The 15,925-nt window shown below is 45.0% G+C and overlaps 2 protein-coding genes across 10 annotated transcripts in view; one reads left to right on the top strand and one right to left on the bottom strand.

Annotated features, from left to right (window-relative positions):
* LOC311438752 (uncharacterized protein) overlaps positions 1–5,836 on the bottom strand; it is a 228,557-nt gene extending 222,721 nt beyond the window's left edge. Inside the window, exons 1-3 of one of the 2 annotated variants that reach the window (XR_014694287.1) lie at positions 5,400–5,836; positions 2,316–2,404; positions 1,050–1,222 (exon numbers count right to left, since the gene is read on the bottom strand). The gene's annotated coding sequence lies outside the window, so the exon portion shown is untranslated. Of the gene's footprint in view, positions 1–1,049; positions 1,223–2,315; positions 2,405–4,335 lie in introns of both variants that reach the window. The other variant, XR_014694286.1, reaches the window with a different exon arrangement.
* Positions 5,837–6,710: 874 nt separating this feature from the next.
* The window catches only part of UBE2E3 (ubiquitin conjugating enzyme E2 E3), a 59,430-nt gene continuing 50,215 nt past the window's right edge, over positions 6,711–15,925 (top strand). The window contains exons 1-3 of one of the 8 annotated variants that reach the window (XM_084523579.1): positions 6,711–7,067; positions 8,214–8,416; positions 10,581–10,631. In XM_084523579.1, coding sequence (XP_084379705.1) covers positions 8,223–8,416; positions 10,581–10,631 — 245 coding nt within the window. In that variant the 5' untranslated portion in view covers positions 6,711–7,067; positions 8,214–8,222. Of the gene's footprint in view, positions 7,068–7,189; positions 7,268–8,213; positions 8,417–10,580; positions 10,632–15,925 lie in introns of those variants that run through there. The other 7 variants (XM_084523580.1, XM_084523581.1, XR_014694285.1 and 4 more) reach the window with 7 other exon arrangements.

Here is a 15,925-nt window from a genome sequence, read left to right as displayed (position 1 = left end):
GGACACTCATCCATCAGCCACTACTCAACCAGCCTAATGAGAGACTCCAGAGTGAGCCTGGTTCAGTTTTCACTTGGAAGAAGGAAGTTGTTCAAAAGTGTAAAATAGAAATGCTCATTACAAAAAGAATCAATGGTGAAACAAGAGTTTACTGTTGAAGCCATGGGACAAAACTAAATCAGACTGACCTCATACCTGCTAAGCATAATTCCTTTCCTGTACAAAGATTTCTGGCTGATGACACGAGAAGAGCTACTTGAAGACAGTCACGTCTTGACATCACACAGATGGGGGTGATAAAATATGACTATAACACTAAAAGCAGCTTATTTCAAAGTCTGCACCACTTTACCACTTACAAACTTCATAGAAACCTTTCTACATACTCAGTGACAAACATAACCCCCTCCTCCCTCCCGCAGGATTCAATCTGCTTTTGTCCTTGACTTTCCCAGTGTGTCTCTAGGGCCTGACTTTCCATCTCCAATGGCTGTAGCTACAAGTATTTAAGACAGTACTACCCAGGCTCTTTACTTGGATGTGACTGCTCCAGCAGGGCTGGTAACAGAAGAAAATACATGGAAGCTCTTCTGCCAAGACTGTCCTCCATTCTCAGCCCTCACCACCACCATGGGGATCCCTTCCTGACACACATTTGCTCCTGTTATGAGTGCTGTGGGAACATCTCCCACCCACTGGGGCACAAGAACAGCTAGGAACTGCAACACCTACTCCTATTACAGAGACTGTGCAGGGAGCTCAGGAGTGCAGGCTGTGGAGGATCAGCCCTGCCCAAATTGAAATGGTGATTTATCATGATAGGCCCCTGACCTGTCTTTCCTGTCCCTTTGTAGGAGTGCAGAAACGCAGACAGTAATGCTCCTAGTCAAAAAGCAAGATGCTGCAATACTATTCTACTGGAGTATTTGGTAATCCTGATCTTTACAGGCTGAAGAAGACATTGCTTCTTTATTGTACAAGAGGCAGTCAGCCAAGCTGGCCTTTTATCCAGTGCAGACGAGATAATAGGAAATATGTATGGGCCTTACCCTATAATTAGGGCGCGTTCAGAAGTGTCATGGGCTTTCCAGGCAGGCAGATGTAAGGCACTGTGATTCATCGCAGAGGGGTGTGACTGCCCCCAGGGATTTGTAAAATTTTTTTAAATGCTGACCAGTTCCTTCTTCTTTGATGGGATGGCAGAAACCAAAATTTGAGGAGCCTGTTGGGAGAGAAGTGTGTCAAATTGCTGGGCAGGCAAGCTAGACAAAGCTGTTTGTGCCAATTGTCACCAGCACTGAGTGATAGAGGAAATCTTTTATGCACCTAATCTCAGAGAAGTACATTAGCCAGACTGAAGGAGCTGTCCAGGATCCTTTTGTATTTAATAACCCCTTCAGGATCAACCAATTTAGTCATGTAAATTTTACTATATTGAAAAACAAAACAAAAATAAAAAATAAAAACAACCATCAATCAGCTTATGAATACTGCCCTGCTCCATGTGTGCATTTCTTTCTGACCTCAACTCGGTCAAGTGAGCTTGACTTTGTAATTATCTTGCCTTCTTCTGGCTGGCATGAAAGGGCATATTAGCTCTATTACTACCAGCCTATTAACTTTCTGCTTTCACTCAAACAGTACAGGCTGGTCTTTTAGAGCCAAAGGTTTTACGGAGCCAAAGGTTTCCAATCTGAGCAGTCTGTAGATAGCACTAATATATATGCTTGTGTATATACTTATAGATAATTTAATCTGAGATAGTTTAGGGGTGGAATATCTATTTGTAACAGGGAAATTAGAAGCTTACAAAGCCTTCAACAGTATTTGCTACAACAGCTACAACTTTCACAACAGAATATCACACACTGAGAACGATGGCATTATTTTACTACATCCTGTGTGCAGAAACTGGGCAGATTCTCACAGATTTCTGAGAATGCTGGTCTGCCCGGGTTATATTTGTAGAGCCAAGTTCTCCCTAACTTATGATCTAAACACTACACTGTTGGATGTACACTAAAAAAATAGTTTTCTAGAGTTTATGAAGTGGCTTGTAGATGCCACTTCATTCATACACTTTGCTACAGGTAAAAGGCTGATGGTATTTTGTATCTTCCTCTGCTACAGTCAAACACTGACGATAGTGTACTAAAAGCTGTGTCTGTGTTAAAGCAAGCTCAAACTACCAATTTAAGTACATCAAGGATTATTTTTTTTTTTTAATTAAAATTTCAAGGAAAAAATTCACTTCATGATATTGCTTGCAGACAAATACTCACTGATATGACACCTATTTATAAAGACAGAAATACCTTTATGAAGTGCAAATTACTATTGTCCAGTCGACACACCAATCCCACCTGAAGTGTCTCTATTTAATTTTTCTCCATCTGCTCATAGCCTTTCAAGTAAAACAATAATTATAGAGGTTAAAAGCTGACTAGCACAAGCTGCTTTCAAGAAAAAAAAATGGTTTTTTTTAAGCACTGATAATTATTTGACATGCACAGACACTGGATTAATATGAATGACTACAGGAACTCAGAAGGGGCTGTTATGTTTTTTTCTTGCATCAATAGTCCACACACAAGGAAAGAATTTACACAACAGAATATGAGGACTCCATGGGAACCCTGAAATAAAAACATTTCCACATGACTTTGTGCTACAAAAACATCCATTTACCTGACATGTTTTTTAAGTGCTTAATGCTAATCTGCCCAAGAAAACCTAGTACCCAACTGTCCATTTAGTCTGTGTAAAATATGTTTGCCAAATGCAATGCATACCATACAGGAGAACTTTCTATCTATTTCACTGGATTATGATGAAGATTAACTAATGTCTGCAGTGCTTCAAGATGTTAATTATTTTTCTATGGATTTAGGTACAGTAGTTCAACACTATGAAGAACCCTGGCTAACTTGCTAATTCCTGTGCTAAAATACAGTTGGTCACATTATTCTCCTTCTGACTTTATTCAAACGTGTAAGGATCCAGAGCAAGTAAAGATACCCTGAAAACTAAGTGTCCCAAATTCTAGGCCTTGTGGCAATCTGCATGAGAGCAGTCTCAGGATTATTCCTCAGCTACGAGAGCTTCCAAAAAGTTGTTCTCTAAACAAGAGCAACTGAAGCACAGCAGTGTTCTGGCTCTCATCTACAGTTCTTCTTTCCTCTCTCCCTCCCTCCCCATCCTTCCTCCACCACATTCCTGAGCCACTATTTGGAAGGTGGCAATGCAAAACCAACAGATGGGCTAAACACTAGCTGACAAAGAGACAGGGAAATGGTTTCCTAACAGTTGAATCCTGCCCACTGCCATGCTTACTTTACCTCTTGTTTTGAGGACAAAAAATTACTTCTACTTTACTTATGAATTCTTGAGGATATAAATTAATTGAAACACAGTAGGAAGACTGTTCTTTAGGGGTTTATTTTGCATTCACACACCCAAATGAACCCATAGCATCACAACATAAAAATAATCCTATTTATTGTAGTGATTTTAAGTTTAAGGCACCACAGGATGAGCTGTAATTACTGACTTTGTAACAGGCTTCCTGAGCTCCATTCTGTAAATCACTACATCTCTTCCCGACTCAAGGTTTTGTTTCTAATCTAACCTACTCTACTAGCTCTCTCTGCTAAAGCTGTAAATTATTTGGGGAAAAGACACACTGGGTATCTGCACGTGATCTATCTTACAAGGGTCAGCAGTTGCTACTGTGGAACTAATTAATAACAAAAACACAATCTAAATTTTATCACATCCACTAAAGAAAAAAAAAAAAAAAAAAAAAAAAAAAGACTTTATTCATTTCCTGGCTCTGCAGTTTGCACATATTCAGCTGTAGTGTAGCATCACAGTAGAGCTCCAACAGGTGCTTTAACAACACAGCCTGGTATGGGAACACACACAACAGAAAGATGCATTGGTAGGTGGAGATGTATTTACTGTCAGGAAACAATGATTTTGTGATAAAGAAGACGGAGTATATGACTATAAACACTAAATAGTATTTTCAATTGTGCTGCTCTTAATCATGAAAAACGTTCACTGGCCTTATTTTACCATCTGTACACCCTTAAAATGGTAGGAGCAAGGAGATCAAGCAATGATTTTTCCATCCCTCGTAGTTTACTTGTGAGAAGCAGAAAAAGCCTTTCACCCTAGTTCTGGTGCCAGGCATTGAGCTGTTTGCTATCACAGCATTTCATGTCAGATGGAGGAGACTGAACTGTGAATTCCTAAACCCAGAAAAATATTTTCAGATGTCTGTGCAGCCCAAAGCAGCTGTTAAACCTCTGCATGTTGACAGTAACTTCATACCTGTGCACTGACAGAACAGGGATGGAGACATACCCAAAGAGATACTGGGCTTCTGAAAAAAAACACCAACAGCCTTTGAGAGTAGGGCTTGCAGGGAAAAAAAAAAAATGGGGCATCCGATCGCAGAAAAAAAAAGCAGGCCTCACCCATGCCTGAGTGCCCGAGACTATTCAGACAAATCTGAACTTAGGAAGGCTCTGCATGCACCTCACAATACTGGTTGCACTTTCGCAGTTCAAGTGCCCAATAAACTGGCAGAGAAAAAGCACTCATGAGAGGTTCACCAGGTAAAATTACACTGATGTCACATCACAATGAGTATGAAAAGTCGGAGAGATCATGATATGTAGCTATGTAACTATGGCTATTGAAATCAGCATTTTCTCCCTCTGCTTCCACTGCACCAGATCTCAGTGCAGTACTTTTTCTACAGCTGACAAGATAACAAACATACCCTAGGAAAATACAACCTCATAAGAAGAAACTGTCATCCTTTGTGCCTTGATGTCAGATGAATGAATATGCATTCCAATAAACACCTGTTATATCCACAAGTTGCTGTAGTAAATTTGTTTTAATAAGGTACAAAAGGCTGGGGAAAAATCTAGACTGATTTTCCAATTAGCCTCTGTTAAATGGGCATTATTTTCATTTTGTATCCTAAAAGCCATAGAAGCCACACAACGTGTAGCTGTCACGGTGAGCAACCCTTGACCAATCTACTTACACTCTGATGTAGATGCATACTCTGCTAATCATATTTTGGAGTCCTGTGTTGATTGTCACATGAAATAAAATAAAAGTTAAACACTTATTCCTGACTTCCAAAACACGGGTAGCCTTATCTTGGGCATCATCAACAGAATAGGAAAAAAAAAAAAAAAACTTTCACTGCTGACTGACAGATTTTTGATGTTGCCATGCTTCCCTTTTACTAATTATGCCCAGATTGCTCATCATGCCAGATACTGTTTATGCTAGGAATTTTCTACAGCATACCTCAGGGGCAAATTGCCTGTAGTGGTGATCTGGGAATTCTCTATAGCCTACTTTAACAAACAAACCTCCAGTATTCCTCCGCATCACGTCATTCAGCTCTCTCACCAAATCTTCAGCATACTTTTCAACTGAGCTAACTTCAGCTACTGACAGAGCTGTACTCCCTGACACGCTGGCTGTGTAGTCCCTCTAGAGCACACTATAGACCCTTTGGCCCCACGATCCTGCTAATCCTAAAAAAAATACAGTAGTTTTAAGTCATTAGGCTGTTGATAAGGAAAGCCCTTGAGGTAAAAGCCATCGAGGTGCAAGCCCAAGTGCTGGACAGCGGTTTCATGTAAATTCCTGCTTTTAGCGTTTACACAAAACTTCACAACATTTGTTAATTTCACCTCTGCTGTAGCAAGTTATTCACAAGCCTGTCTGCTTTTCACAAACAGAGTAACTCTTATGAGTGGACATTATCACTGGCACGATCGGACCCTGAGTTTGGAATATTTCTGTCACTCCAACCTGTGGATGGCTTTTGCCACACTGCGTGCCCTGTAGATGCAGAGTGAGGCGCTTCTCAGGGACGCCCCAGAGCGGCACATTTATGATGGGCAAGAAATCCCATTCCCATCCTGTACCACCTTCCCGTGACAGCTGCTGCAACCGATCACCCCCTTGCCCCTCGAACCCCTCAGAGCGCGGCAGGCCGCCTGCTCCAGGCTCCTCAACGTGCTCTTACTGCGGGCTGCCGTGCCCAGCGGCACCTCGAGTGCTCGGGTGCTCCCCGTGCAGCCGTGCCCATGAGCCGGGTGGCACCGGCTGCAGCCCCTGGGCCCCGCCGTGCCTCAGCCCGTGCTGTGAGCGGGGGTTTCGGGGGGGATCTGACGGGAGCTGATAAAACCTTGCGGAGCCTGGCCGTGCTGAGAGGAGGGGCACGAGGTGAGGTGAGGTGAGGTGAGGTGAGGGGTGAGGCGAGGCACGAGGCGAGGCGGTGACTGCGGCGACCCCGCCGCTCTCCTCAGGGCGGGCCCCGCGGCGCAGCCGTCGGTGGGCACCGGCCCTGCCCAAGCCGGCGGCGGCTCCCGTGGGGCTGGGGGCGGCTCAGCACAGCCCCGCTCCCACCCGGGGCCGGGACCGCCGTCGAGAGCCTCCCTCCCCCCCCGCCATCCCCGTGCGCGCCGCCGCTTTGTCCTTGCCCGGCCCGGCGAGCGCGCGCGCCCCCGGCGGCGGCGGGAGAGCGCCTGCGCGCACCCCAGCCCAGAGGGGGGCGCGCTCCGGCGGCCGCCAGGCGGGAGCGAGCGCCCCCCTCGCCTCGCCTCTCCTCTCCCCTCCCTCCCCCCGCCCGCCGCCAGCCCCGCGGCAGGCGAGCGAGCGGGCGGGCGGGGGCGGGCAGCCGCCGGCGCGCCCCCCCCCCCGGCTCCCGTCGCTTCTCCCCCGCCCCCGGCGGCGCGCTCCCGGCCGCCCGCCGCCCCCCGCCCCGGCCCCCCGGCCCGCCGCGGGAGCCCGCGCCGCAGCGCCGGGGCCCGCCAGCGCCACCCGCCGGCCGCGGGGCCGCACCGCGCCTCCCCCCGTCCCCCCCTGCTCCGGCTCTCAATGTTCCACACCGCCCGGCCACAGAGCCGCCGCCGCCGCCGTATAGCCCCCCGGCCGCCTCCGTCCCCCTCCTCGGGCGCCGCGGGCCCGGCCCGGCCCCCCGCCACCCCGGCCCCCCGACCCAGCAGCGGGACAGGACGCGGGCGAAGGTAAGGGAGAGGCGGGCGAGGTGGCTGCGGCGGCGGCGGCGGCGGCGGCGGCTGGGCGAGCGCGGTGGGGGGAGGCGGGGAGGAGCGGGGGGGGGCGGCTGGAGGAGCTTTGTTCTTGTTTTCGGCGCTCGCTGCCTGCCGGCGGCCGGGGCCGCGGGGCCGGGCCGAGTTGACGCCTGGCTCCGGGCACACACGCAGCGGTGCGGAGCGGAGCGGAGCGGGGCCGGCCGGGGCTCTCCCTCCCTCCCTCCCTCCCTCTCTCTCCCTCTCTCTCTCTCTCTCTCCTTCCCTCCCTCCCTGCCCACAAAGCGCGGCCCCCAGCCCTGCCGCAGCAGCTCCCCGCCGCGCTCCTCCTCGGCGCCCCCCCCGCCCCCGCCTCGCCCCCCGCCCCGCCGCCGCAAAATGTCGGGCTGCCGGCCCGGGGGGGGGTCCGCCCGGCGCTGCCCAGGGCCCTGCCAGCCGCCGGGGCTGCCCCCGCCCGGGGCGCTCCGCAGGCATCGCGGGGTCGGGGCGCGGGGTGGGTTTTGCCAGGTTTTTTTTTATTTTTCCCCTTTAAAAAGCGGCCCACGTTCTCTCTCTCCCCCCCCCCCCCCCCCCCCCCCGGCGCCCAGCCCTTTAAATGCACAGAGCAAGTGTATGTTTCGCTCTGAACGCAGCCCAAGTCTCGCTGGCAATGTATTTTCCCCGAGAGAGGGGGCGAGGGGGGAATCTGGCGTTTGGACCCAATAAAATGCTCTGCTCCAGTGTAAATATTTACAGGGTATTAGTGACTTTTTAAAAAACATTTTCAGTGAGGTCTGTTATTTACAATGTGTCATAAGTTATTAATGTTGATTGCCTAAGTACCCTGCTAAATCTGTCTCATGCCTCGGAACAAAGTCGACAATTGGCATATTGTTTAAAGTATGAAAAAAATGCGAGTGGGTTTAAAAATGGGAAATATCTGTATATTCAGAAGTGTAAATACTGCGATGTAGCTGTCAAGCTGCAGCCCTTGCAGAGGAGACAAAGAAGCGATCTTGGTCAATTTCGCAGTGAAATTGACTCGTCTCCAATTTAAGTGTTCCTTGGAGCTTGGGGAATGGCGAGAGACCGTCCTGCCAGTTGTACTAACTCTGCCTCTTCTTTTCTCCTTCCCCCAAAAAGTTCCCCACGATGTCCAGTGATAGGCAGAGGTCAGACGATGAGAGTCCAAGTACCAGCAGTGGTAGTTCGGATGCCGACCAGAGGGATCCACCAGCACCTGAGCCCGAAGAGCAAGAAGAAAGAAAACCTTCTGCAACCCAGCAGAAGAAGAACACCAAACTCTCCAGCAAAACTACTGCTAAGCTATCCACTAGTGCTAAAAGGTAAATGCGCCGGTAAAGCGTTCCGTGGTGGTTTCGCACAGTGCGTGGAGTCACGGTGTTCGCTTGCGCTTTTCGAGGCAGAGGGATTCTTATAAAGCTGTATGGGAAGTAGTGAAGTACAAACTTCCGTAGCGCAGGAGTCTTCTGGGAAGTGCCTTCGGTAATCCAAGTCTTGTTGGGGTGGTAATTACACAGGCTGGTCGTACTTCTTTTGAGGAGTTGTTTGAGAACTTGGTAACTTACAGGCCAGCTGTGGGGCACCTCTGTGACTTTCACGTTTCTAGAAATGAATAAGTGTGTGTCAGCTCCAGGTGTCTTTTTTGCAGAGTTAGTTTTCCATCCCTTATTGGTATAGGGTGGAGTCCTCCTGGTGTGTTTCAGCCTGCAGCCTGATGATGAGCAGTGCTCTTTAATTAAAGAAGTCGCAAAACACCAGTGACTTTTGTGGGCCTTCTGACTAGCTTCTCGCGTCAATGTACGGTAGAGCCTTTGCACACCTTCAAGTCACTGTTTTTTCCTGGAGTTCTTTCGGGAGAAAGTTAGGCAAGTCTTCTCCCTCAGGATCTGCAGATTCTAGCCATAGGGTTCTTCAGGTAGCCTCTACCTTTAAGTATCAAAATCTTAAGAAACCTCGCTCGGTTTTATCTGTTACGTTTTTATTTGCATACAAGTTTTCTGACAGTCCAGCTCTTAAGACATGTGCTTTAATCATTTTCTGTAAGTCCAGCTGTGTGAAATAAAGCAAACTTTAAATCCCTTGATTCCAGTTGTCTTCTGAGAAGAAACATAACTTTCCAGTCTTTTCCCTGGAGGTCCTTTTCTGTACAAATATTTACAAATATACAGTAGCCAGAAGACCTGTGGAGTAGCCATAGTAGCTTTGAGTTTTGCTTATTTGGTGTGAATACAGGGGTTCAGACTTGTAGGAATGTTTTAGTATTTTTGCGTTGTACTTAAATTTGGTAAATACTTTTTGAAATATGCTGGAATTGCTGCAGAATACAACTGGGTGACATTGGTGACTTTTTGCCTTGTTAAAGAAACCCTATAAAATAGGACTGGCTAAAGAAGGAAGAGTTCTGGAAATGCTATGCAGATTTTGCGATTTATTGTTACTTATCTTTTTTTGAAATGCCTGAGGTCCGTCATGTAGAAACCCTAGACAGTTTTCTCCTCTTGCCTTTGTTTCAGTTAATTATTGTAAGTCCAATTCCATACATCTCAAATAGTTCAGCAGTCTGATCGGACTTAACGGGACTAGTGCAGGGGCTTTCAGGGCGGTTTCTGTCAGGTCACATTTTACCACTCGCTATTTGTATGGAAGAACAGTCTTGCTTATGTGAGCCTTCTGGTCCAGAGAATTCTTAGTTGTGATTTTAAAGAGGGATTTGCCATGAGTCTTTTAAAATTACACCTTGTATGTGTCTGAATAAATTATTAAATCCACCAAAAGTTTTCAGTATTCATTTTTCTGGACTGTAACACCTTGGGAATGGTTGTTACAATGTAAAGCTAAGCACAGATTATTTCGAGTTATTATGTCGCTTTTTATCATGTAAAATACAGCTACTGTATAAGGTTGGGGGAGGAAAGGCAGGAGAAGGTGTGGAGAGGAGCAAAGTTGATCTGGAGAGATCATTCCAGGAACAGAGACAGACTTGCAGATCTGCAAATCTACTTTTGAAACACCCTGCAAAGCGGGAGGTAAAATATTGTCAAAGGAATGTGTTTGCTGACAGCATGGTTCACTTCTTCAGCCTCGATCACAGCTCTGTTGCACTGGTTTTAAGTCACTGTCAAATGTGCTTGTACAGCCTCCCCCCCGCCTCATTTGCATATTAGCTTGCAAAGAAAATCTCTCTGGTAAAAAGTGCTCAGATATGAAAAAGAGTCACTTTTCTGAATACTCGTAGGGAATTTCTACCAAACTCAGCTGTGAGTGTTCTGTTTGTGTACAGCATCGAGCAGGAAAAAGCTGCAAAGTTTCTCAGCTATGGGATTTGGGTTATGCCTCTGAGAACAAAGAGGAAGCAGCCATGTTAGCATTACTGAAGGCAAAGCCAATCTTGCATTTAACTGCATGGTGGTAGAGGGCAGTGTAATTCCCTGATTTATTCTATAGACTATCTCAAATGCTTTGTGTCTGTTCTCATTTCACCAACAGAATCCAGAAGGAGCTAGCTGAAATAACCCTTGATCCTCCTCCTAACTGCAGGTATGTAACAGCTTCTTAAATTGTGGACAGTGGCAGGAGATTAATCTGCTCAGGCTAACAAATGGGAAAGTTCGTGTTTACAGCTGGTGACTATTAGACAAAAATTGCATACAGTGGATTGAACAAGCATAGGGAATGTCTGATATTGAATTCTGGTATTTCATCTGCATGTTGTAGGTGTAGTCATTTGTGGTTTAAGTATATAGTAAAATATATTCAGTTTATTTTTTTTGTGGCTGGTCCCTGTCTTTGTGAAACATTGATTGTACGAACTTCAAAATGCATGGAAGCTTTTGACTTAATGTCTGCGTGTAGTTTGAACTGGCCTTTTGAGTGACAGGTTTATAAAGTTATCGCTTTGTTCTGAAGCAAAAGTAAAGGAACTCTGTTTGATTTTTATAGGCGTTCTCTTAGTACGTTGCTTAGTAGTTAGATGAGAGGTATTGCCTTTAAATTTATGTTCTGTTGGTCAGAGTTGTAGTTGCTTGATAAAGGATGTTTTTAAGGAGGTTCCCAACTTGAGAGATGTCTGTTGGTTTTTAGAAAGCAAAGTCATAGGCTTGGAAGGCTGAGTGATAGAGTCTTAGTTGAAGTGAAGGTAACTGGAGCACTTCATCTGTAGGAAAGTTAAATAGTAGCATAGCTGACTAATTTCTTTAAATCTTTTACATTTTTTACTTTTGTTTAAAAGATGCATAGAAATTCTCATTAGCTGTGAACATCCAGCATTAAGTTTTGTGCTAAAACTGCACTTTAATAACGTTGCTTTCATTTGATGCACCTCAGTAAGCTTTCTGACTGTAAGGTTTCTTCAGATTAATAGCTCATGTAACAGCAAGCATTGTACACGTGTTAAAAAAAATGCTGGAAGTGCTGTCTAATGTTACGGTTAGAATTGTTTGGCATTTTCAATAGTTGGAAGGGGTTGGTGCAGATCTTGTGAATTTGGTAAAATGTGTGATGTTATCCTATTTTAACAAGCTGGGAGAGGCAGGGACTAACCAGAGCTGAGTTTCACTGTTTTTGCGGTAAAGGTGACTTATCCTGAGGACTATGCTGTAGATTGCCTATGGCAGTCTGATGTATTTGCATGCAGGGGCAGCGGGGTCTCCCTCTTAAGTAGAGGCAAGCTCTGTAAAGCGAGAAAATGTGGGGGGTTGTTTGTTTGGGTTTTGTTGTTGTTATTTGTCGTTGTTGCTTTTTAATAATTGTCCTCTTACTGGGATCTAGCTCTGTGTTTGTCATTAATTTTGTGCTTGCCCCCCTAAATGAGGCATAGTAGGAAAAAAAATTTATGAAGGAAATGAAACACTAATGCTTTTCCTTGTTAGATAAATGCTGAAAAGATTACTGTAGCGGTTTCAGGTTCAGCAAGCTATAGCTTGGTTTTCGAAAAAGAAGCCTCCCCCCTCACACTTCCCAATCGCATCTGATGTTTAGCTCCTTGGGAAAGCATGTTCCTCTGGTATTAGCACAGGAGTGTTGCACACAATCTTTCTTGTGAGCTGGTGCTACCAGTTGCCCAGGAATGCTGTTGAGAATGATGAAAAACCCTCGATGTGTCTAAAATTATTGTAACTTCTCTCCTACAGAGTGTAGGGGAAAAGATAGATAGATAGATAGATAGATAGATAGATAGATAGATAGATATTGTCAGTGAGGAAGCCAGTGCTTCTTTTCTTGCAAGTATTTTTGAAGAGAAAATCACCCTTTAATCAAGAGCAGCTGTATGATGAGTGTATTTTTACCTTCCACAAACATATTTACAAGAGACATTCACTTCTTTAACAGAAATTCTGGGTTTTCAGGATGAACAGTTTGAACAGAGTTTCACTACCCAAAGGATTACCATTTCACTGGAATTTAAGGTTTAGAAAGAGCCTTTTTGATATCCTTTGGAGGTAAATGTAGCTGTGCAGTTTGCAGAGCAGTTGAAGCAAAAGGCTTGCAACATGCTTTCTTGTGGGGTGCAGTAGCACAGATTAGACAAACTGATGCAGCAGGCATATGACACTCTTCATGCAACAAGCAGCAGAATGTTACTTCTTACATTTCTTGTAAATGTGTATAAAAAGTAAGTAAAAAAAAAAAAGTTTAAAAGCCTGTAGAACGTGGGCATATTCATGTGTGCTTTAAAAATTAAAAAGCCCTGTGTTGTAAGTTCTCCCAAGGGGATTTCTTCATGCCAAGCTGTTTCTCCTGCAGTTCCAGAATGCACCCTTATCATTTGCAGTCCACATGTTGCAGGCTTCCCAGGAAGATAATCGCTAGCTGATGTGGTTGATAGTCCTTCTGGTTGCCCAGTTATTGAAGTAATTAAAAATAAATAAATAAATATGATATAGGCACACAAAAAACAGTAAATGTAATTTTAATTCGGTACAATGCAAATACTGAAGAGTGTGTTGAACTCTCCTGTACTGAGGTACGTGTTGGTGTCTGCTGCTGCTTCTCACCTGCCAGTGTAACTGCACGTAGAGTTGCTCCCTAATCCACTTCTATCAGACTGATCTGAGGTTGAGTTAGCAACTTAAAAATGACACCAACCGGTTGCACTGTGATTCTCACACACGAGATACGTAGGTTTCCTCAGTAGTTAAATTTCCCACAGTCGCATCTATTACTATAACATCTGTTTTGTTAAAATGCCAGAGCCCCAAGAGAGCCCCATTCTTGGGTGTGCTGAGCAGGCCTGGGCTGTGCATTAAGTTCTATTTTAGGCACTGGGATAGCAGAATGACAGGCAAATTAAAAATGTCTAACAAGCATTTTTTGCTTGCTTATCTCAACGGTGGAGTTTGGTTTCTGATTCTGTTCAGTTAGTTGGGCAATGCACTGTTAGAAAAGTCACGTTGTTGTGTTTGTGAGTGGTAAACAAACTGCATCCTGGGGGGTACCATGTATAAAATCTGAATGCTGACAGCTGTACTCTTTAACATACAGTAATGCTCAAAATTCTTGTGGATTTTGGTGAGATTTCCAAGAAAGATAGAGCACTGAAAACAATAAAACTAGATTTGGTCTTAAGCCACTAAAGATGATGGGAAAGAAGTTAAGTACTGCTTTCTCCTTGTGTTTTCTCTTGGCTAACAGAAGAGCCCAGAATGAGTCAGTGGGTGTCCAGCTGTAGCACCCGGGCAGATAGGTAAATCCAGGTCACAAGTATCTGATCCTGTTTTTTCTTGCTTTTGCTGGCTTAACTCAAAGTTGTATTACTTGATGCAGTGTGCTGTATTTAATTTCTTTTGTGCTTTTAATAGCATAAAGCACAGCTAAAAAGGTCTTGGCCCTATTGCTCCTGGGCAGCTCAATTTCAAACCATGGCCAAGCGCTTATACATGCTTCAAGGTAGGGAAGTATGCCAAAACCCACCATTGCACATTCTCAGAAAAATATTGCAAAGATCTTGCACGTAATGCGTGGTAAATCTGTGCTGCAGGGATGCTCTTAAATAGGTTTGACATATCTGGAATAACTATTTTCAGTTCGTGGCATAAAACTGCTCCGAGCAGAGGGCAGCATGCTGTAGCTGAGGTTAGATCCGAGGCTGCTGTTCTGACCTGAGAGATTTGGGGGCTGCAGCTCAGGTGGAGCAGGGCACAGCTGGATCCCACCCTCCTTGTGCTCCCTGGATTGTAGCGTTGGCATGAGTGAGGCATTCCCAGGGACACTGTGATTTACAGCAGCTTCCTTTAGCTGTTCCTGGCTGCTCTGCTGATCCACATTAGCAAAACTACGTACTCCCTGTTGTCTTTCCTCACTCCTCATTTCCACTCCAAAATTAATCATTGTTCTTCTTCATGAGAAGGTTGTAGAAGTTCGACCCAATATTAAATGTATTTAGTAACACCTATGCCAGCATATTTTATAGTTTATGTCCTATTTTGCAACAAAGTCAGTTTGGTGTAAACTTTGGAGAAAATGAAAGCAAACACTAAAATCAGTGTATCCACTGAGAGCTTGATTCATGTGGTTTAGAAAGAAGCGAGTTAAGATAGTGTGCCTTTCCCATGTCAGTGTGAGAATTTGAGCATTTTACGGTCTATTCTGTCAGTTGGTTTTAATCACTTCTCTTTGTTAAATTAAAGATCAGACATCTGAAAGCAAGTGGTTAAAAGAAAAAGGCCAGACGAAGCACGTGCTGTAGAGCCCCAGTCAGAGGCAGCTTTCCTCCTTTATAGCTGCTGGGAGATGGGATTTCTTACCAAGACAGAGGTTCTTGGATCATCCCAAAGGCTCTCTGCTGTGTTTCATCCTCTTCCTAGTGAGTGCCTGACTGAACCTGATCAGTCTGCTGAGAAGATTTTTCTCAACAGGGATTACTATCTCTATTTATTTTCAGGCCTCGTACTCTAATATATACTAATGTGATTTCTCAAGCGGTACTACAGAAGGTAGCAGTTGATGATTTTGCTGTTTGTACCCTCTTCTAAGCTTGCAAGTATGTTGATAATTTATGAGTAGCTCATTTTAAAATTACTTATTTTAAAATAACACTCCAGAGTATGTGTACTGAGCACAATGGGCAGAAGATGTAGGGGTTTCGTTTCAGTGCCGCATTCTTGTGCTTCCAGAGGATTGCATTTGCTACATCTTGGGCTAATTCTGTGCTGCAGTTTTGCCAACTCAACCCCATGGTCTGGAGTTCGACACAAAGAGAAATGCTTGCAAACCCCTGGCAGACAAATGCTTTTCCTGGTTTAGTTATGGACCCACGAATCCAGACGTTTGTAACTGTCACTGTGGTTATTACCCCATCAGTGAGGAAGCATTGCAGTATATATTTAAAGCAATATTGTGAAGGTATTCTTCAGACCAGCAATTTAAGCTCTTTCAATTGAGGTGTCTGAAACAATGAGAAGCAATGAACAATTGCTCCGGTGGTGCAGGTTCCTTTATGTGCAGAGAGAGCTCTGGGCTGAGCACCCTTCCACAGCCTTGTGTTAGTGAGGAAGGTGCCTCAGATAAGCTGGTAGAAGCCTTCCTTTTTGTTAACATACTCCATCTACAGTAAGGTTATAGGCAAATGTTTACTGTGCAAACAGTCGTGCCTGCTGAAGATGTTACTGCACAGCTGTGGTTTGCTCCAGTTCTGCCATGTGGGGTGACTACTCCAGTCAGCAAGTGAAGCTGGCTCATCTGATAGTGCTACCCACGGGGAGGAAAAAAAAAATCATCCAAGTTTGCTTAAATGGTTTAAATAGGTGATTGAAATGAACTCTGCTGGATTTTTCCTCCCACTCTTCAGAGTAGGCATTGTTCACATGAAGCATTTTGTCAGACACATCAGGATG

Source organism: Aythya ferina, assembly GCF_964211825.1.
Source record: "Aythya ferina genome assembly, chromosome: 6".
Lineage (NCBI taxonomy): Eukaryota > Metazoa > Chordata > Aves > Anseriformes > Anatidae > Aythya > Aythya ferina.
Note: the sequence above shows the minus strand (reverse complement) of the source record. Positions and strands in the feature narration are given on the sequence as shown.